The sequence below is a fragment of the Bombina bombina genome, chromosome 1, assembly GCF_027579735.1.
Source record: "Bombina bombina isolate aBomBom1 chromosome 1, aBomBom1.pri, whole genome shotgun sequence".
Classification (NCBI taxonomy): domain Eukaryota; kingdom Metazoa; phylum Chordata; class Amphibia; order Anura; family Bombinatoridae; genus Bombina; species Bombina bombina.
Window position 1 is genome coordinate 1,456,037,390 of NC_069499.1, and position 22,399 is coordinate 1,456,059,788.

General features: G+C 40.1%; 1 protein-coding gene across 8 annotated transcripts in view; it reads left to right on the top strand.

Moving 5' to 3' along the window:
* LOC128653023 (mucin-5AC) overlaps positions 1-22,399 on the top strand; it is a 353,148-nt gene that overhangs the window by 136,563 nt on the left and 194,186 nt on the right. For all 8 annotated transcript variants that reach the window (XM_053706088.1, XM_053706082.1, XM_053706103.1 and 5 more), the window contains one exon: positions 2,642-2,716. In XM_053706088.1, the coding sequence (XP_053562063.1) occupies positions 2,642-2,716 (75 nt within the window). The remainder of the gene's footprint in view (positions 1-2,641; positions 2,717-22,399) is intronic.

A 22,399-nucleotide genomic window follows, 5' to 3' on the forward strand; every position in this document is an offset into this window, starting at 1 on the left:
CAATAAGTCCTCTACTTACACCACTAATATAGGGGTAGATCACAAGCCTTTAAAAAAGCTTATAAAATGATTTATTCATAGAAATCCCCATAGACTTTATAGTTGAATTTTGTAGAAAAGTCATTAAACTTTTCTAGACGTTTGTAATAACCCCCTAATCCTTTCTGATCCAAGAGATACTGAAATGAAAAATAACAAATTTCTATTTAACAGTCAACATTAAATACATTGAGAGTTGGGGGCATATTTATCAAGCTCCATATGGAGCTTGATGCCCTGTGTTTCTGGCGAACCTTCAGGCTCGCCAGAAACACAAGCTATGAAGCAGCGGTCTAAAGACCGCTGCTCCATAACCTGTCCGCCTGCTCTGAGGTGGTGGACTGAAATCGCCGAAAATCAACCCAATCTAATACGATCGGGTTTGATTGACACCCCCAGCTGGCGGCCGATTGGCCGTAAATCTGCAGGGGGCGGCGTTGCACCAGCAGTTCACCAGAACTGCTGGTGCAATGATAAATGCTGACAGTGTATGCTGTCGGTATTTATCGATGTGCGGCGGACATGATCCGCAACATCGGATCATGTCTGCTCGCACATTGATAAATATGCCCCTTGATCTCAAATTACAGTCTCTTTTCAAGAGGTCATGGATTGTAACCACACTTTATGGTGCAAAATAAAACTGATTACCAAGACCTGGCTAAAATTATAATTTCTTTCATACAGATAGTGACAGTCCGTGATCCATTACTCCTGGGAATTAGGCTTCCTCGCCACTAGGTGGAGGCAAAGATTCCCAAACCCCAAGAGCTCTATAAAACCCCTCCTACCCACCAGTACCTTAGCCTTGTTTTTGCCTCCGCTGGAGGTGGTCAAAGAGAGAAGATGTGCATTTGATTAATTTGAGGGATGTATTTGTAGCATTGGAAGTGCAATTTAGGCACAAGCCTTGCCATGGGGGTTGTTCGGACTTGTCCCTTGCTGCTACCTGTTGGTTCTGCTTTCAGCACTGGTTTTGGCTTCTTCCTGGTTTCCACCGCTAGCAAAGTGCCCTTGCTTAAGTACTATATTTTTATTTATTTGGAACTCTGTAAGCCATTTAGGTTATCACTATATGTTTTGTTATATATGTCCATAGACTTGGGACAGTTGTATGTATATTTATTGTTTTGTGATATTTCTCCTTTAAAGGATGGTTATATTTAACCGGGTCATTTTTTCACCCACGTAGATTTTTTGACGCTGCACCAATTTCTCGCAAGTATTTTGTCACATGCTAGTTTTCCATGCATGTACATTTTTTGAAGCCCACGTCCATTTGGAACTCTAGTTGTCAATTTGTTGAGATAATCTAAAGAAATTTCACCCCATGCTTCCTGAAGCACCTCCTACAAGTTGTATTGGCTTGAGGGACACTTCTTACATATCATACGGTCAAACTGCTCCCACAACAGCTCAATAGGGTTGAGATCTGGTGACTGCTGGCCACTCCATTAAAGATAAAATACCAGCTTATTGCTTCTTCCCTAATAGTTCTTATATAACCTAAGATGCCCCAGATCATAACATTGCCTCCATCATGCTTGACAGATGGCGTCAAGCACTCCTCCAGCATCTTTTTATTTGGTCTGCATCTCTTATGTTCTTCTTTGTGATCCGAACACCTCATACTAAGATTTGTCTGTCCATAACACTTTTTTCCAATCTTCCTCTGTCCAGTGTCTGTGTTCTTTTTACCCATCTTAATCTTTGACTTTCAATAGCCAGGCTTTGCCTAGAAGGCCAGCATCCCTGAGACCCCCCTCTTCACTGCTGACATTGAGACTGGTGTTTTGCGGGTACTGTTTAATGAAGCTGCCAGTTAAGGACCTGTGAAGCGCCTGTTTCTCTAACTAGACACTTTATTGTATTTGTCCTCTTTTTCAGTTGTGTACCAGGGCCTTCCATTCCTTGTTAGAACCAGTTGGTGCTGTTCTATGAAGGGAGCCGTTCACAGCATTGTACAAGAGCTTCAGTTTCTTGCTCCAGATACTCAACTAGTCTAATGAAGGCCACTTTTATTACTTCTTTAGTCAGCACAACAGCAGTTTTCTGCTGTGCTAACATAATTGCAAAGGGTTTTCTAATGACCAAATAATCTTTTTAAATTATATACTTGGATTAGCAAACACAATGTGCCATTGGAACACAAGACAAATGGTTGCTGATAATGGGTCTCTGTACACCTATGTAGATATGCAACTATAATAGTCATTTACAACAATAACAATGTCTACACTGTATTTCTGATCAAATTTATATTATTTTAATGGAAAGAAAAAATGCTTTTCTTCTGTAAACAAGGAAATTTTTAAGTGAACCCAAACTTTTGAACACTAGTGTATATAGTATATAGCAGGGTTAGCCTTAAAAAGTCTACAGGTTTATTTTCCAGGTCTGAGAATTAGAAAATACACATGTTTTAAAGCTAAAGTATGTGACATGACGAAAATAAATAAGTAGATTACAAATTAAACATTTAGTTTAAAAGTCTTAAGGTATTTAATGTTTCTCTAATTTTCCCAAACTCTCCCTATGCCCATCCTGATGTAGAACGTTAACCTACAAGTTCTGTTTTCATTATTCACTTCTTTTATTTCAGCAATCCCTGATATTGTCACTACTGAAAGAGCAACTCTACAATCAACGAGCAAGTTAAAACCTATCATATCCACAGGTAAGACAGACTTTCCAATGCATGTCTGTAGTGCTATGCAGGGATATACCTAACTATAGCTAATACAGTATAGAGCACTGATAGCCTTCAAGCACAGAATGCTTTTTTTCCAGAACAGTATTTCTATTGTGAAGGGGATGGTAAGGGCTTTCTTAAGGTTTGCAGTACCCCAGTATATGACCAATGCTGTCAGGTATTTTTCATTGTTATATCAATCACCTGGATTCATTTGAAAGAGAGAAAAAAAACATAATTTATGTAAGAACTTACCTGATAAATTCATTTCTTTCATATTAACAAGAGTCCATGAGCTAGTGACGTATGGGATATACATTCCTACCAGGAGGGGCAAAGTTTCCCAAACCTTAAAATGCCTATAAATACACCCCTCACCACACCCACAAATCAGTTTAACGAATAGCCAAGAAGTGGGGTGATAAGAAAAAAAGTGCGAAGCATATAAAATAAGGAATTGGAATAATTGTGCTTTATACAAAAAAAATCATAACCACCACAAAAAAGGGTGGGCCTCATGGACTCTTGTTAATATGAAAGAAATGAATTTATCAGGTAAGTTCTTACATAAATGATGTTTTCTTTCATGTAATTAACAAGAGTCCATGAGCTAGTGACGTATGGGATAATGACTACCCAAGATGTGGATCTTTCCACACAAGAGTCACTAGAGAGGGAGGGATAAAATAAAGACAGCCAATTCCTGCTGAAAATAATCCACACCCAAAATAAAGTTTAACAAAAAACATAAGCAGAAGATTCAAACTGAAACCGCTGCCTGAAGAACTTTTCTACCAAAAACTGCTTCAGAAGAAGAAAACACATCAAAATGGTAGAATTTAGTAAAAGTATGCAAAGAGGACCAAGTTGCTGCTTTGCAGATCTGGTCAACCGAAGCTTCATTCCTAAACGCCCAGGAAGTAGATACTGACCTAGTAGAATGAGCTGTAATTCTCTGAGGCGGAATTTTACCCGACTCAACATAGGCAAGATGAATTAAAGATTTCAACCAAGATGCCAAAGAAATGGCAGAAGCTTTCCGGCCTTTCCTAGAACCGGAAAAGATAACAAATAGACTAGAAGTCTTACGGAAAGATTTCGTAGCTTCAACATAATATTTCAAAGCTCTAACAACATCCAAAGAATGCAATGATTTCTCCTTAGAATTCTTAGGATTAGGACATAATGAAGGAACCACAATTTCTCTACTAATGTTGTTGGAATTCACAACTTTAGGTAAAAATTCAAAAGAAGTTCGCAACACCGCCTTATCCTGATGAAAAATCAGAAAAGGAGACTCACACGAAAGAGCAGATAATTCAGAAACTCTTCTAGCAGAAGAGATGGCCAAAAGGAACAAAACTTTCCAAGAAAGTAATTTAATGTCCAATGAATGCATAGGTTCAAACGGAGGAGCTTGAAGAGCTCCCAGAACCAAATTCAAACTCCAAGGAGGAGAAATTGACTTAATGACAGGTTTTATACGAACCAAAGCTTGTACAAAACAATGAATATCAGGAAGAATAGCAATCTTTCTGTGAAAAAGAACAGAAAGAGCGGAGATTTGTCCTTTCAAAGAACTTGCGGACAAACCCTTATCTAAACCATCCTGAAGAAACTGTAAAATTCTCGGTATTCTAAAAGAATGCCAAGAAAAATGATGAGAAAGACACCAAGAAATATAAGTCTTCCAGACTCTATAATATATCTCTCGAGATACAGATTTACGAGCCTGTAACATAGTATTAATCACGGAGTCAGAGAAACCTCTATGACCAAGAATCAAGCGTTCAATCTCCATACCTTTAAATTTAAGGATTTCAGATCCGGATGGAAAAAAGGACCTTGTGACAGAAGGTCTGGTCTTAACGGAAGAGTCCATGGTTGGCAAGATGCCATCCGGACAAGATCCGCATACCAAAACCTGTGAGGCCATGCCGGAGCTATTAGCAGAACAAACGAGCATTCCCTCAGAATCTTGGAGATTACTCTTGGAAGAAGAACTAGAGGAGGAAAGATATAGGCAGGATGATACTTCCAAGGAAGTGATAATGCATCCACTGCCTCCGCCTGAGGATCCCGGGATCTGGACAGATACCTGGGAAGTTTCTTGTTTAGATGAGAGGCCATCAGATCTATCTCTGGGAGCCCCCACATTTGAACAATCTGAAGAAATACCTCTGGGTGAAGAGACCATTCGCCCGGATGCAACGTTTGGCGACTGAGATAATCCGCTTCCCAATTGTCTACACCTGGGATATGAACCGCAGAGATTAGACAGGAGCTGGATTCTGCCCAAACCAAAATTCGAGATACTTCTTTCATAGCCAGAGGACTGTGAGTCCCTCCTTGATGATTGATGTATGCCACAGTTGTGACATTGTCTGTCTGAAAACAAATGAACGATTCTCTCTTCAGAAGAGGCCAAAACTGAAGAGCTCTGAAAACTGCACGGAGTTCCAAACAATGTTCTGAATCCAAAGATTGTGAACAGAATTGATCCAGATTTCTTTGAAAAAACGTAACCTGCCCCCTACCAGCTGAACTGGAATGAGGGCCGTACCTTCATGTGAACTTAGAAGCAGGCTTTGCCTTTCTAGCAGGCTTGGATTTATTCCAGACTGGAGATGGTTTCCAAACTGAAACTGCTCCTGAGGACGAAGGATCAGGCTTTTGTTCTTTGTTGAAACGAAAGGAACGAAAACGATTGTTAGCCCTGTTTTTACCTTTAGACTTTTTATCCTGTGGTAAAAAAGTTCCTTTCCCACCAGTAACAGTTGAAATAATAGAATCCAACTGAGAACCAAATAATTTGTTTCCCTGGAAAGAAATGGAAAGTAGAGTTGATTTAGAAGCCATATCAGCATTCCAGGTCTTAAGCCATAAAGCTCTTCTGGCTAAGATAGCCAGAGACATAAACCTAACATCAACTCTAATAATATCAAAAATGGCATCACAGATGAAATTATTAGCATGCTGGAGAAGAATAATAATATCATGAGAATCACGATTTGTTACTTGTTGCGCTAGAGTTTCCAACCAAAAAGTTGAAGCTGCAGCAACATCAGCCAATGATATAGCAGGTCTAAGAAGATTACCTGAACATAGATAAGCTTTTCTTAGAAAAGATTCAATTTTTCTATCTAGAGGATCCTTAAACGAGGTACCATCTGACGTAGGAATGGTAGTACGTTTAGCAAGGGTAGAAATAGCCCCATCAACTTTAGGGATTTTGTCCCAAAATTCTAACCTGTCAGGCGGAACAGGATATAATTGCTTAAAACGTTTAGAAGGAGTAAATGAATTACCCAATTTATCCCATTCCTTAGAAATTACTGTAGAAATAGCATTAGGAACAGGAAAGACTTCTGGAATAACCGCAGGAGCTTTAAAAACCTTATCCAAACGTATAGAATTAGTATCAAGAGGACTAGAATCCTCTATTTCTAAAGCAATTAGTACTTCTTTAAGTAAAGAGCGAATAAATTCCATCTTAAATAAATATGAAGATTTATCAGCATCAATCTCTGAGATAGAATCCTCTGAACCAGAAGAGTCCAAAGAATCAGAATGATGGTGTTCATTTAAAAATTCATCTGTAGAGAGAGAAGATTTAAAAGACTTTTTACGTTTACTAGAAGGAGAAATAACAGACAAAGCCTTCTTTATGGATTCAGAAACAAAATCTCTTATGTTATCAGGAACATTCTGCACCTTAGATGTTGAGGGAACTGCAACAGGCAATGGTACATCACTAAAGGAAATATTATCTGCTTTAACAAGTTTGTCATGACAATTATTACAAACAACAGCTGGAGGAATAGCTACCAAAAGTTTACAGCAGATACACTTAGCTTTGGTAGATCCAGCAGGCAGTGGTTTTCCTGTAGTATCTTCTGGCTCAGATGCAACGTGAGACATCTTGCAATATGTAAGAGAAAAAACAACATATAAAGCAAAATAGATCAAATTCCTTATAAGACAGTTTCAGGAATGGGAAAAAAATGCCAAACATCAAGCTTCTAGCAACCAGAAGCAAATGAAAAATGAGACTGAAATAATGTGGAGACAAAAGCGACGCCCATATTTTTTGGCGCCAAATAAGACGCCCACATTATTTGGCGCCTAAATGCTTTTGGCGCCAAAAATGACGCCACATCCGGAACGCCAACATTTTTGGCGCAAAATAACGTCAAAAATGACGCAACTTCCGGCGACACGTATGACGCCGGAAACGGAAAAGAATTTTTGCGCCAAAAAAGTCCGCGCCAAGAATGACGCAATAAAATGAAGCATTTTCAGCCCCCGCGAGCCTAACAGCCCACAGGGAAAAAAGTCAAATTTTTGAGGTAAGAAAAAATATGATAATTTAAAGCATAATCCCAAATATGAAACTGACTGTCTGGAAATAAGGAAAGTTGAACATTCTGAGTCAAGGCAAATAAATGTTTGAATACATATATTTAGAACTTTATAAATAAAGTGCCCAACCATAGCTTAGAGTGTCACAGAAAATAAGACTTACTTACCCCAGGACACTCATCTACATGTTTGTAGAAAGCCAAACCAGTACTGAAACGAGAATCAGTAGAGGAAATGGTAAATATAAGAGTATATCGTCGATCTGAAAAGGGAGGTAAGAGATGAATCTCTACGACCGATAACAGAGAACCTTATGAAATAGATCCCGTAGAAGGAGATCACTGCATTCAATAGGCAATACTCTCTTCACATCCCTCTGACATTCACTGCACGCTGAGAGGAAAACCGGGCTCCAACTTGCTGCGGAGCGCATATCAACGTAGAATCTAGCACAAACTTACTTCACCACCTCCCTTGGAGGCAAAGTTTGTAAAACTGATTTGTGGGTGTGGTGAGGGGTGTATTTATAGGCATTTTAAGGTTTGGGAAACTTTGCCCCTCCTGGTAGGAATGTATATCCCATACGTCACTAGCTCATGGACTCTTGTTAATTACATGAAAGAAAGATGCTTGTTTAAATTTATTATAAGGCATCAAATCCCTATCTATTGTGGGGGGTGAGAGATTAGAAACATATATCCATATGGTTCAGGTGATTACTGTTGTCATGGTGGTCACCTGATAGCTACCTGGGCACTCAACTCCCCAACTGAAAAGGTGGCCTCTCATCTTTTAAAAAGTAAATTTTTAAACTGAGATGATATGGTGATGAACTATTTAATATTAGGTTGCTCTTTGTGTGTGATTTATACTGTCTTTATGGCAAAGGGGTTAATTTACTCAATAAGTAAATACATTATGTAGCTGATTGCCATTTTTATAATGGGGCAAGAAATCCCCCTCATTGGAAATAAAAGTGCTATTGAATTCTCCTGCTTGAGCTTTAACTGTGCTAGAAGTTAGCTTTTTTGCGTGCGTTGGGTTGTGCTCGTATTATGAGTTGAAAGTAAACTGTTTTCGCTCAGGCTCTAACTTGAGGCGCGGAAAAAGAATAGAAGTCAACGGAGCAAAAAAATGTGTGAAAAAAACCTCACACCCTACTCGCACACAAACCCGATTGCATATTCTCACGTGCGCTAACCCAACATGAAAATTTAAATATTTCACAATCCAATGTTTTTCACATAGCAGAATATGTTTTCTTAAAAAAAAAATTGAAAAAAAAATCCTATCTATATATATATATATATAAATATATATATATATATATATATATATATATATATATATATATATATATATATACAATATATATATATATATATATATATATATATATACACATATATATATATTACATACATACAGACATGGTTATATATAGGTATAGATATATACAGATATATATAGGAATATTTATTTACAAATACTTATAACATATTCTGCTATGTGCAGAACATTGGAATGTGAAATATTTACAGCAAATACACACTATAAAACTTTATTAAATAAGAATATTGCATAAATATGTTTTCTCTTGTTAAGTGTATCCAGTCCACGGATCATCCATTACTTATGGGATATTAACTCCTCCCCAACAGGAAGTGCAAGAGGATTCACCCAGCAGAGCTGCTATATAGCTCCTCCCCTAACTGCCATTACCAGTCATTCTCTTGCACCCAACGAATAGATAGGATGTGTGAGAGGACTGTGGTGATTATACTTAGTTTCATACCTTCAATCAAAAGTTTGTTATTTTATAATAGCACCGGAGTGTGTTATTCCTTCTCTGGTAGAATTTGAAGAAGAATCTACCTGAGTTTTTCTATGATTTTAGCCGGAGTAGTTAAGATCATATTGCTGTTTCTCGGCCATCTGAGGAGAGGTAAACTTCAGATCAGGGGACAGCGGGCAGATTAATCTGCAAAGAGGTATGTAGCAGCTTATTATTTTCTGACAATGGAATTGATGAGAAAATTCTGCCATACCGATATAATGTAAACTCAGCCTTAAATGCAGTAGCAGCAACTGGTATCAGGCTGTCATGTATGTATATTTTACACTTCAGTATTCTGGGGAATGGCACTTCACTGGAATTATACTGTATGCATAAAACTTTAGCCTAATTTGCAGGGACTAGCAACAGGCTTTTTAATAACACTCAATTTATTAATGTTAAACGTTTTTTGCTGGCATGTAAAATCGTTTAATTTTCTGAGGTACTGGGTGAAAAAATGTTTTGGGCACTATTTTTTTCCACTTGGCAGTCGTTTTATTTAATTTATGACAGTTTACTGATCTCTCTCACTGTTATGTGTGAGGGGGAGATTCAGTCAGAAGTTTATTGTCTTCCCTGCATGATCCGGTTCATCTCTACAGAACTCAGGGGTCTTCAAAACTTGTTTTGAGGGAGGTAATCACTCACAGCAGAGCTGTGAGATTGTAGTTGACTGTGATAAAAAAACGTTTATTTCTGTATTTTTTTTTTTTTCTGCTATCAGGGTTAGTTATCCTTTGCTAATGGGAGCAATCCTTTGCTAAAATTGTGTTTTTTACAAAGATTTGATGCTATAACTTTTCAGTTTATTAATTTTCAACTGTCATAACTTTTTCTGTGCTTCTTATAGGCACAGTACGTTTTCATATTATAGTAAATTACTTGAAAAGTATTTCCAAGTTGCTAGTTTATTTGCTAGTGTGTTAAACATGTCTGATTCAGAGGAAGATATCTGTGCTATATGTGCTAAAGCCAAAGTGGAGCCCAATAGAAATTTATGTACTAACTGTATTGATGCTACTTTAAATAAAAGTCAATCTGTACAAATTGAACATATTTCACCAAACAACGAGGGGAGAGTTATGCCGACTAACTCGCCTCACGTGTCAGTACCTGCATCTCCCGCTCGGGAGGTGCGTGATATTGTAGCGCCGAGTACATCTGGGCGGCCATTACAAATCACATTACAGGATATGGCTACTGTTATGACTGAAGTTTTGGCTAAATTACCAGAACTAAGAGGTAAGCGTGATCACTCTGGGGTGAGAACAGAGTGCGCTGATAATATTAGGGCCATGTCAGACACTGCGTCACGATTTGCAGAACATGAGGACGGAGAGCTTCATTCTGCGGGTGACGGTTCTGATCCAAACAAACTGGATTCAGATATTTCAAATTTTAAATTTAAGCTGGAAAACCTCCGTGTATTACTAGGGGAGGTGTTAGCGGCTCTGAATGATTGTAACACAGTTGCAATACCAGAGAAAATGTGTAGGTTGGATAAATATTTTGCGGTACCGGCGAGTACTGACGTTTTTCCTATACCTAAGAGACTTACTGAAATTGTTACTAAGGAGTGGGATAGACCCGGTGTGCCGTTCTCACCCCCTCTGATATTTAGAAAGATGTTTCCAATAGACGCCACCACACGGGACTTATGGCAAACGGTCCCTAAGGTGGAGGGAGCAGTTTCTACTTTAGCTAAGCGTACCACTATCCCGGTGGAGGATAGCTGTGCCTTTTCAGATCCAATGGATAAAAAGTTAGAGGGTTACCTTAAGAAAATGTTTGTTCAACAAGGTTTTATATTGCAACCTCTTGCATGCATTGCGCCTGTCACGGCTGCAGCAGCATTTTGGTTTGAGTCTCTGGAAGAGACACTTGAATCAGCTCCATTAGATGAGATTACACACAAGCTTAAAGCCCTTAAGTTAGCTAACTCATTTATTTCAGATGCCGTAGTACATTTAACTAAACTTACGGCTAAGAATTCCAGATTCGCCATTCAGGCACGCAGAGCACTGTGGCTAAAATCCTGGTCAGCTGACGTTACTTCTAAATCTAAATTGCTTAATATACCTTTCAAAGGGCAGACCTTATTCGGGCCCGGGTTGAAAGAAATTATCGCTGACATTACAGGAGGTAAAGGCCATGCCCTGCCTCAAGACAGAGCCAAACCTAAGGCTAGACAGTCTAATTTTCGTTCCTTTCGTAATTTCAAAGCAGGAGCAGCATCAACTTCCTCTGCACCAAAACAGGAAGGAGCTGTTGCTCGCTACAGACAAGGCTGGAGACCTAACCAGTCCTGGAACAAGGGCAAGCAGGCCAGGAAACCTGCTGCTGCCCCTAAGACAGCATGAATCGAGGGCCCCCGATCCGGGAACGGATCTAGTGGGGGGCAGACTTTCTCTCTTCGCCCAGGCTTGGGCAAGAGATGTCCAGGATCCCTGGGCGTTAGAGATAATATCTCAGGGATACCTTCTAGACTTCAAATTCTCTCCCCCAAGAGGGAGATTTCATCTGTCAAGGTTGTCAACAAACCAAATAAAGAAAGAGGCGTTTCTACGCTGCGTACAAGATCTTTTATTAATGGGAGTGATCCATCCGGTTCCGCGGTCGGAACAAGGACAAGGGTTTTACTCAAATCTGTTTGTGGTTCCCAAAAAAGAGGGAACTTTCAGGCCAATCTTGGATTTAAAGATCCTAAACAAATTCCTAAGAGTTCCATCGTTCAAAATGGAAACTATTCGGACCATTTTACCCATGATCCAAAAGGGTCAGTACATGACCACAGTGGATTTAAAGGATGCTTACCTTCACATACCGATTCACAAAGATCATTACCGGTATCTAAGGTTTGCCTTTCTAGACAGGCATTACCAGTTTGTAGCTCTTCCATTCGGATTGGCTACGGCTCCGAGAATCTTCACAAAGGTTCTGGGTGCTCTTCTGGCGGTACTAAGACCGCGAGGAATTGCGGTAGCTCCGTACCTAGACGACATTCTGATACAAGCTTCAAGCTTTCAAACTGCCAAGTCTCATACAGAGTTAGTACTGGCATTTCTAAGGTCGCATGGATGGAAGGTGAACGAAAAGAAGAGTTCTCTCTTTCCACTCACAAGAGTTCCCTTCTTGGGGACTCTTATAGATTCTGTAGAAATGAAGATTTACCTGACAGAAGACAGGTTAACAAAGCTTCAAAATGCATGCCGTGTCCTTCATTCCATTCAACACCCGTCAGTAGCTCAATGCATGGAGGTGATCGGCTTAATGGTAGCAGCAATGGACATAGTACCCTTTGCACGCCTACATCTCAGACCGCTGCAATTGTGCATGCTAAGTCAGTGGAATGGGGATTACTCAGACTTGTCCCCTACTCTGAATCTGGATCAAGAGACCAGAAATTCTATTCTATGGTGGCTTTCTCGGCCACATCTGTCCAGGGGGATGCCATTCAGCAGGCCGGACTGGACAATTGTAACAACAGACGCCAGCCTACTAGGTTGGGGCGCTGTCTGGAATTCTCTGAAGGCTCAGGGACAATGGAATCAGGAGGAGAGTCTCCTACCAATAAACATTCTGGAATTGAGAGCAGTTCTCAATGCCCTTCTGGCTTGGCCCCAGTTAACAACTCGGGGGTTCATCAGGTTTCAGTCGGACAACATCACGACTGTAGCTTACATCAACCATCAGGGAGGGACAAGAAGCTCCCTAGCAATGATGGAAGTATCAAAGATAATTCGCTGGGCAGAGTCTCACTCTTGCCACCTGTCAGCAATCCACATCCCGGGAGTGGAGAACTGGGAGGCGGATTTCTTAAGTCGTCAGACTTTTCATCCGGGGGAGTGGGAACTTCATCCGGAGGTCTTTGCCCAAATACTTCGACGTTGGGGCAAACCAGAGATAGATCTCATGGCGTCTCGACAGAACGCCAAGCTTCCTCGTTACGGGTCCAGATCCAGGGATCCGGGAGCAGTTCTGATAGATGCTTTGACAGCACCTTGGACCTTCGGGATGGCTTATGTGTTTCCACCCTTCCCGATGCTTCCTCGATTGATTGCCAGAATCAAACAGGAGAGAGCATCAGTGATTCTAATAGCGCCTGCATAGCCACGCAGGACTGGGTATGCAGATCTAGTGGACATGTCATCCTGTCCACCTTGGTCGCTACCTCTGAAACAGGACCTTCTGATCCAGGGTCCCTTCAAACATCAAAATCTAATTTCTCTGAAGCTGACTTTGAACGCTTGATTTTATCAAAACGTGGTTTTTCTGAGTCAGTTATTGATACCTTAATACAGGCTAGGAAGCCTGTTACCAGAAAGATTTACCATAAGATATGGCGCAAATACTTATATTGGTGCGAATCCAAGAGTTACTCATGGAGTAAGGTTAGGATTCCGAGGATATTGTCTTTTCTACAAGAAGGTTTAGAAAAGGGTTTATCCGCTAGTTCCTTAAAGGGACAGATTTCAGCTCTGTCCATTCTTTTACACAAACGTCTGTCAGAAGTTCCGGACGTTCAAGCTTTTTGTCAGGCTTTAGCTAGGATCAAGCCTGTGTTTAAAACTGTTGCTCCACCATGGAGTTTGAACTTAGTTCTTAATGTTTTACAGGGGGTTCCGTTTGAACCCCTTCATTCCATTGATATCAAGTTGTTATCTTGGAAAGTTCTGTTTTTAATGGCGATTTCCTCGGCTCGAAGAGTCTCTGAGTTATCTGCCTTACATTGTGATTCTCCTTATCTGATTTTTCATTCAGACAAGGTAGTTCTGCGTACTAAACCTGGGTTCCTACCTAAGGTGGTCACTAACAGGAATATCAATCAAGAGATTGTGGTTCCATCTTTGTGTCCTAATCCTTCTTCGAAAAAGGAACGTCTGCTACACAATCTAGATGTAGTCCGTGCCCTGAAATTTTATCTACAGGCAACTAAGGATTTTCGACAAACGTCTTCCCTGTTTGTCGTTTATTCTGGTCAGAGGAGAGGTCAAAAAGCTTCGGCTACCTCTCTCTCCTTTTGGCTTCGTAGCATAATACGGTTAGCCTATGAGACTGCTGGACAGCAGCCTCCTGAAAGAATTACAGCACATTCTACTAGAGCTGTGGCTTCCACTTGGGCCTTTAAGAATGAGGCTTCTGTTGAACAGATTTGCAAGGCTGCAACTTGGTCTTCTCTTCATACTTTTTCCAAATTTTACAAATTTGACACTTTTGCTTCTTCGGAGGCTGTTTTTTTGGGAGAAAGGTTCTTCAGGCAGTGGTTCCTTCCGTATAAAGAGCCTGCCTGTCCCTCCCGTCATCCGTGTACTTTAGCTTTGGTATTTGTATCCCATAAGTAATGGATGATCCGTGGACTGGATACACTTAACAAGAGAAAACATAATTTATGCTTACCTGATAAATTTATTTCTCTTGTAGTGTATCCAGTCCACGGCCCGCCCTGTCACTTTAAGGCAGGTAATTTTTCCATTAAACTACAGTCACCACTGCACCCTATGGTTTTCCTTTCTCTGCATGTTTTCGGTCGAATGACTGGTAATGGCAGTTAGGGGAGGAGCTATATAGCAGCTCTGCTGGGTGAATCCTCTTGCACTTCCTGTTGGGGAGGAGTTAATATCCCATAAGTAATGGATGATCCGTGGACTGGATACACTACAAGAGAAATAAATTTATCAGGTAAGCATAAATTATGTTTTTAAATGTTTACATCTACTTAACTGCAAAGGACTACAATGTCTTTATATACTATCTATATAGACTATGGCCTCTAGTTATCAAGCTCCGTACGTACCTGCCTTCGCCGGCCCCAATACGCTCGCCTAAGCTCGCCTCACATCGCCACCGCGGACCTGAATACGTTCGCCAAAGTTATCAAAAAAGCTGTCAAAAAGCCGCGCACCAAGTATGGGGCGATGAGCAGCGGACTGTGATAGTTGTCACTCATGCGATCTCGCTGTCCTTCTGCTTTTCTACAGCTTTATTGATAAGCTGTCACTAAGCACCCACACTATACTATACTGTTCTACCCCCTATACCGCTGCCCCCGGAGCCCCCCGCAACTAAATAAAGTTATTAACCCCTAAACCGCTGCTCCTAGACCCTGCCGCAACTATAATAAATATATTAACCCCTAAACCGCCGCTCCCGGACCCCGCCACAACTATAATAAATGTATTAACCCCTAAACCGCCGCTCCCGGACCCCTCCGCCACCTACATAATACCTATTAACCCCTATCCTGCCCCCCCTATACCGCCGCCACCTATAATAAATTTATTAACCCCTATCCTGGCTATCCCATACCCCGCAGCAACTAAATAAATTGTTTAACCCCTAAACCGCCGCTCCCGGACCCCGCCGCCACCTATATTAAACTTATTAACCCCTAATCTGCCCCCCCTACACCGTCGCCACCTATAATAAATGTATTAACCCCTATCCTGCCCCCCCTATACCGCCACCATCTATATTAAACTAATTAACCCCTAAACCTAAGTCTAACACTAACCCTAACACCCCCCTAACTTAAATATTATTTTAATAAATCTAAATAAAAATTACTTTTATTAACTAAATTAATCCTATTTAAAACTAAATACTTACCTATAAAATAAACCCTAAGATAGCTACAATATAACTAATAATTATATTGTAACTATTTTAGGATTTATTTTTATTTTACCGGCAAATTTAAATTTATTTTAACTAGGTACAATAGCTATTAAATAGTTATTAACTATTTAATAGCTACCTAGATAAAATAAAGAATTTACCTGTAAAATAAAAACTAACCTAAGTTACAATTACACCTAACACTACACTATCATTAAATAAATTATTTCTATTTAAAACTAAATACTTACCTGTAAAATAAACCCTAAGATAGATACAATGTAATTAATAATTACATTGTAGCTATTTAAGGATTTATATTTATTTTACAGGTAACTTTGTATTTATTTTAACTAGGTACAATAGTTATTAAATAGTTATTAACTATTTAATAACTACCTAGCTAAAAGAAATACAAAATTACCTGTAAAATAAATCCTAACCTAAGTTACAATTAAAGCTAACACTACACTATCATTAAATAAATTACTAGGCAATACCTACAATTAAATACAATTAAATAAACTAAACTAAATTAAGAAACAAACAAACACTAAATTACAGAATATAAAAAAATATTACAAGAATTTTAAACTAATTACACCTAATCTAAGCCCCCTAATAAAATTAAAAAAAAACAAAATAATAAAAGTCCCTACCCTATTCTACATTACCAAGTAATCAGCTCTTTTACCAGCCCTTAAAGGGTTTTTTTGTGGGGCATGCCCCAAAGTAATCAGCTCTTTTGCCTGTAAAAAAAAATAGAACCCCCCAACATTAAAACCCACTACCCACATACCCCTACTCTAACCCACCCAAACCCCCCTTAAATAAACCTAACGCTACCCCCCTGAAGATCTCCCTACCTTGAGTCGTGTTCACCCAGCTGGGCCGAAGTCATCATCCAAGGGGCGCTGAAGATGTCTTCCATCCGATAGAAGTCATCATCCAAGGGGCGCTGAAGAGGTCTTCCATCCGATAGAAGTCTTCATCCAGGCGGCGTCTTCAATCTTCATCCATCCGGAGTGGAGCGGAGCCATCTTCAAACGAGCCGACGCGGAGCCATCCTCTTCAATCGATGACTACCCGATGAATGAATATTCCTTTAAGTGACGTCATCCAAGATGACGTCCCTCGAATTCCGATTGCCTGATAGAATTCTATCAGCCAATCGGAATTAAGGTAGGAAAAATGATTGGAACAGCCAATAGAATGCGAGCTCAATCTGATTGGCTGATTGGATCAGCCAATTGGATTGAACTTGAATCTGATTGGCTGATTTAATCAGCCAATCAGATTTTTCCTACCTTAATTCCGATTGGCTGATAGAATCCTATCAGCGAATCGGAATTCAAGGGACGCCATCTTGGATGACGTCACTTAAATGAATATTCATTTGTCGGGTAGTCGTCGGTTGAAGAGGATGGCTCCGCGTTGGCTCGTTTGAAGATGGCTCCGCTCCGGATGGATGAAGATTGAAGACGCCGCCTGGATGAAGACTTCTATCGGATGGAAGACCTCTTCAGTGCACCTTGGATGATGACTTCTATCGGATGGAAGACATCTTCAGCGCACCTTGGATGATGACTTCGGCCCGGCTGGGTGAACACGACTCAAGGTAGGGAGATCTTTAGGGGGGTAGCGTTAGGTTTATTTAAGGGGGGTTTGGGTGGGTTAGAGTAGGGGTATGTGGGTGGTGGGTTTTAATGTTGGGGGGTTGTATTTTTTCTTACAGGCAAAAGAGCTGATTACTTTGGGGCGTGCCCCTCAAAAAGCCCTTTTAAGGGCTGGTAAAAGAGCTGATTACTTGGTAATGTAGAATACGGTAGGGGCTTTTATTATTATTTTTTTTTTTTATTTTATTAGGGGGCTTAGATTAGGTGTAATTAGTTTAAAATTCTTGTAATATTTTTTTATTTTCTGTAATTTAGTGGGGGGGGGGGTTGTAATTTAGTTTAGTTTATTTAATTGTATTTAATTGTAGGTATTGCCTAGTAATTTATTTAATTAATTTAATGATAGTGTAGTGTTAGGTTTAACTGTAACTTAGGTTAGGATTTATTTTACAGGTAATTTTGTATTTCTTTTAGCTAGGTAGTTATTAAATAGTTAATAACTATTTAATAACCATTGTACCTAGTTAAAATAAATACAAAGTTACCTGTAAAATAAATATAAATCCTAAAATAGCTACAATGTAATTATTAATTACATTGTAGCTACCTTAGGGTTTATTTTACAGGTAAGTATTTAGTTTTAAATAGGAATAATTTATTTAATGATAGTGTAGTGTTAGGTGTAATTGTAACTTAGGTTAGTTTTTATTTTACAGGTAAATTTGTCTTTATTTTATCTAGGTAGCTATTAAATAGTTAATAACTATTTAATAGCTATTGTACCTAGTTAAAATAAATTTAAATTTGCCTGTAAAATAAAAATAAATCCTAAAATAGCTACAATATAATTATTAGTTATATTGTACCTATCTTAGGGTTTATTTTATAGGTAAGTATTTAGTTTTAAATAGGATTAATTTAGTTAATAAGAGTAATTTTTATTTAGATTTATTAAAATAATATTTAAGTTAGGGGGGTGTTAGGGTTAGTGTTAGACTTAGGTTTAGGGGTTAATTAGTTTAATATAGATGGCGGCAGTATAGGGGGGGCAGGATAGGGGTTAATACATTTATTATAGGTGGCGACGGTGTAGGGGGGGCAGATTAGGGGTTAATAAGTTTAATATAGGTGGCGGCGTGGTCCGGGAGCGGCGGTTTAGGGGTTAAACAATTTATTTAGTTGCGGTGGGGTACGGAATCCACAGGATAGGGGTTAATAAATTTATTATAGGTGGCGGCGGTATGGGGGGGGCAGGATAGGGGTTAATAGGTATAATGTAGGTGGCGATGGGCTCCGGGAGCGGCGGTTTAGGGATTAACATGTTTTATTTTTTGTTTTTTGTTTTTATATATATTCAATTTTTTTTTATTGAGGTGTGTTGAAAATTACAAAGTACCATTCGCAGATGGTAAATAGCAGACATCATGCGATATACATATTACATGGATACAGGTGATCACTCACTTATATAAGTATATAATAACCTCAGATTTTCATAGAGAAGTCCCCCTGTAATACAGCATAAAGTCACAAACAGTGATTTCCCTCTCTGATGAATTGAGGCCTCTCTTGGACCCCCTGAAAAGAAAGGTGTTAGACATTATAGGGAATTTTGAGGGGAATTAACAAAGAAAAGAACAAAGTGGGCCACTTTTGGACCCCAAATGCAAGCAGCCGGTATATAAAAGAGTGTATTTTAAATGCATTTGATGTGTATGTGGATCATACAGAGATGTGAATGCTTAATAAGAAAAATGAGTCAATACTTTAAACTCTTACAGGAACTCTATAAACATAAAAAAAAACCTTTTAGTTCAAGTAATAACACTGACAATAGGAGGCAAACAGGCCCAGAGTAAGTTTGTGCTGTTGGGTAGAGGGGGGGGGGCATACCCCTACATCTAGTTGGAGGACCGCATACATTATTACATGGCTAGGTATATATGTATAAAGGATTGTAATAAGTTCCAGACCTCAGAGATTATTGTACTAGAGTGATGAGCATAATATCCTAGGGGCACCAGCTAACGCTCAATTAAGGGGAAATTGTGCCGAATTTGACCTCCTGGCTCATATAACTATGAAGGCAATTCCAAGAACACTAGTACCTATAGACTGGGATATTTAGCTCCATATTGTCCAGCTGTACTATATATTGGGCAGCAAGGTGGACCACATTGCAGGAGTTAAAGAAGTGGGTTATGCAGGTATTTTAACTAAGCTTCTAGAGCTGAAGTATATATAAATCTCACTGCTATTGGAAGCACCATGCAGGGAAGTACCAATAGTGCTATTGTCAGCCTCAACTAGTATTGCCCTTAGTGAATAAAACCGGGGAAGCATTGACACTTTTGTAAGTAGATAGGTAGGGCTTTACTCCCCTCTAGTGGAGAGGCTTGGTATCCGTGGTCAGATTTATACCTTTAAATTGCATCCTCCTAATAGAAAGATAATTAATTTAGTAATAATATACATAGGTGTTAAAATTTATATTCTAACCAGAAGTCCCCTAGGTCAGTAACTTAAACATGTAGAAATCACAGTATGTAGGTATGTCTATGTAGAAGGCTAGAATAAGACCTAATATGGTTATACAACTATCTGACTCAGTCTGAGATATCCGGCATCTGCCTCAAAGCCTACCTTAACAAACTAAGATGTGAAAGTAATAATACCCTGTACAGGCTAAGCACTCATGGCTACAACATTAAATATCAGGGCCAGTGCTGGGACGCACATCGTGGGGGTGATTGTACAGTACACAACTATATACAGTGATTAAGCGAGATATGGCAGCCATGTATTTGAAGTTTAACAGGACATATATAGTTCCAATTACCATGTAGTAATCCCTAATACATGAGATCGGGGCACATCAGTTCAAGGGCTGCAACTCACAACTATTATAAGATATACCCCGCTTAGAAGCACAAGCAATCCCCACAGTCTACATGTAACAAGGTGAGCTTGGCCACAGTTCTGTAGGAGCGGCATGGTTGATCAGTTTTAGTCATCTCAGTGACAGAGAGTCTCTGCATGTCCCTTATATATCAATTCTATTTGAAGTCTAGCCTGCTCACGCCAGCCTTACAACAAGGCGAACTGCCGCCCGGCAGCGCAACAAATATGGCGTCATAGATTTCACTCGCCCCCTCCACACCGGTTAACCCAAAGGTTAGTTTTGCTGGCAATCCGGGTCTGAGTTATGCATGGTCCATGCTCCCCCTAGAAATGGCCGCACCAGAGATACTCAAAAAATGTAAGCTGCGACCCAGAGGGAAGCCGCCGGCACATACCGCCAGGATCCCAGCAGGAGAACAATGGGGTCCTCAGTAGATCAGGCCACCCTGCCGCTCGAAAAAAGAGGCCATCTAGCGTAGTTAACTTTGGGGACACGGCACTCTGCGTCCAGGTCGGTAATGGAGTCACGGCCTGCCGGGCATTCTTTAGGATGTGGGACTCTGATGACTTCATATCAGAACTCGTCTCCATCAGCAAGTGCGCTGAGTCTGCTGTCTCCCACTCCGGGCTTGCAGTGAGACCCTGTGGCACGTCGGCAGTATGGGCCCTGTGCTTTTGAGCGTGTGGTTGCAAAAGAGGAACGTCCATGTCCCTCGGCTGACAGCAATCTGCAGGCTCCGTGAATAAAGTAGTATGGTAAGTTTCATCGGTGAAAAGCAGCCTGCTGAGATCCTTTAGCAGCTGCTCGTAGGATTGTTTGATCGCGGTCTCCACTGCGCGCTCCCATGCGCCCACTGCTTCTAAGGCCTCCATAATAGAATATTGTCTCTCGTTTTCTTTGTTTTTTAACTCCTCAGTCAGTGGAAGTGTTCTGTTGTAGTAGTAAGTAGTACTACTCGTAACCCCAGTCTCCTAGGGGGGGGAATATGCGGCAGCCCCGGTTCCACAGACCGACAAACACTGTGTGAGTGCAGCAGCTGTGAGGCCTAACTGTAGAGCATAGGCAGAGACTAATCCCAAAAGATCCTCCCAGTGTTGACAGAATCTTCGATCAAAAAGTAGTTAGCTGGGTTTTAGCTATGAAATAAGCTCAGTTTTAGAGAAAAGCAAGATAATTATCGTGTAAAACTCCAAAGAAGAGCCAGGAGCTCCCTCAAGACACGACTTGCCGCTACAGCTGTAGGCTCCGCCCCCAGGGATTAACATGTTTAATATAGTTGCGGCGGGGTCCAGGAGCGGCGGTTTCGGGGGTAATAACTTTATTTAGTTGCGGCGGTGTAGGGGGGGCAGGTTAGGGGTGTTTATACTCGGAGTACATGTTAGGGTGTTAGGTGCAGACATCTCCCATAGGAATCAATGGGATGTCGGGCAGCAGCGAACATGAACTTTCGCTATGGTCAGACTCCTATTGATTCCTATGGGATCCGCCACCTCCAGGGCGGCGGATTGAAAACCAGGTACACTGGGCCAGAAAAGTGCCGAGCGTACCTGCTAGTCATTTGATAACTAGCAAAAGTAGTCAGATTGTGCCGAACTTGCGTTCGGAACATCTGGAGTGACGTAAGAATCAATCTGTGTCGGACTGAGTCCGGCGGATCGTAGCTTACGTCACAAAATTCTACTTTTGCCGGTGTGTAGGGCTTGATAACTTAGGCGAATCAGCCTCGCCACAAATACGCTGCGGAAATCCAGCGTATTTGAGGTTGACGGCTTGATAACTAGAGGCCTATCTGTCTTTATATGTACTGTATATATGTATTTATGTGTCTGTAAATACATAAATACGCATATAAATACATATATATACACATCCATATTTAGACATATATCTGTATGTATCTCAAAGTTAAAATCCTTTGCCTGTTGTTTTATAACACCTGAGACCTGATATCTTTGAGCCATTATAAATTTCAAATATTTTTTTAAATCATTTTTATTAGATAGTGTTATGGTGTAACTGCACCTTGTAATGTATTTTTGAGTAGTTTTGTGACATTTTTTGATTAACCAGAGCTTGGGGTCTCGCTAACCCGTTAACTATAATTGTGCTCAAGCGATCACGTTTATTTTCAACTTGTAAAACGAGTGTAAGCAGCTCATGAGTAACTGTTAACACGTCACTTGTAATCTGGCCCTGTGTGTTTTATAGCAGGAGTCAATATCAAAAACCTTCCTGGTTCTAAGTATGGTATGTAATCTTTATTATTACCATGGTGATCACCTGCAAATTAGTGATAGTGACCTTTCATTTAGAATAGCAAATTTTCCACCATGAAA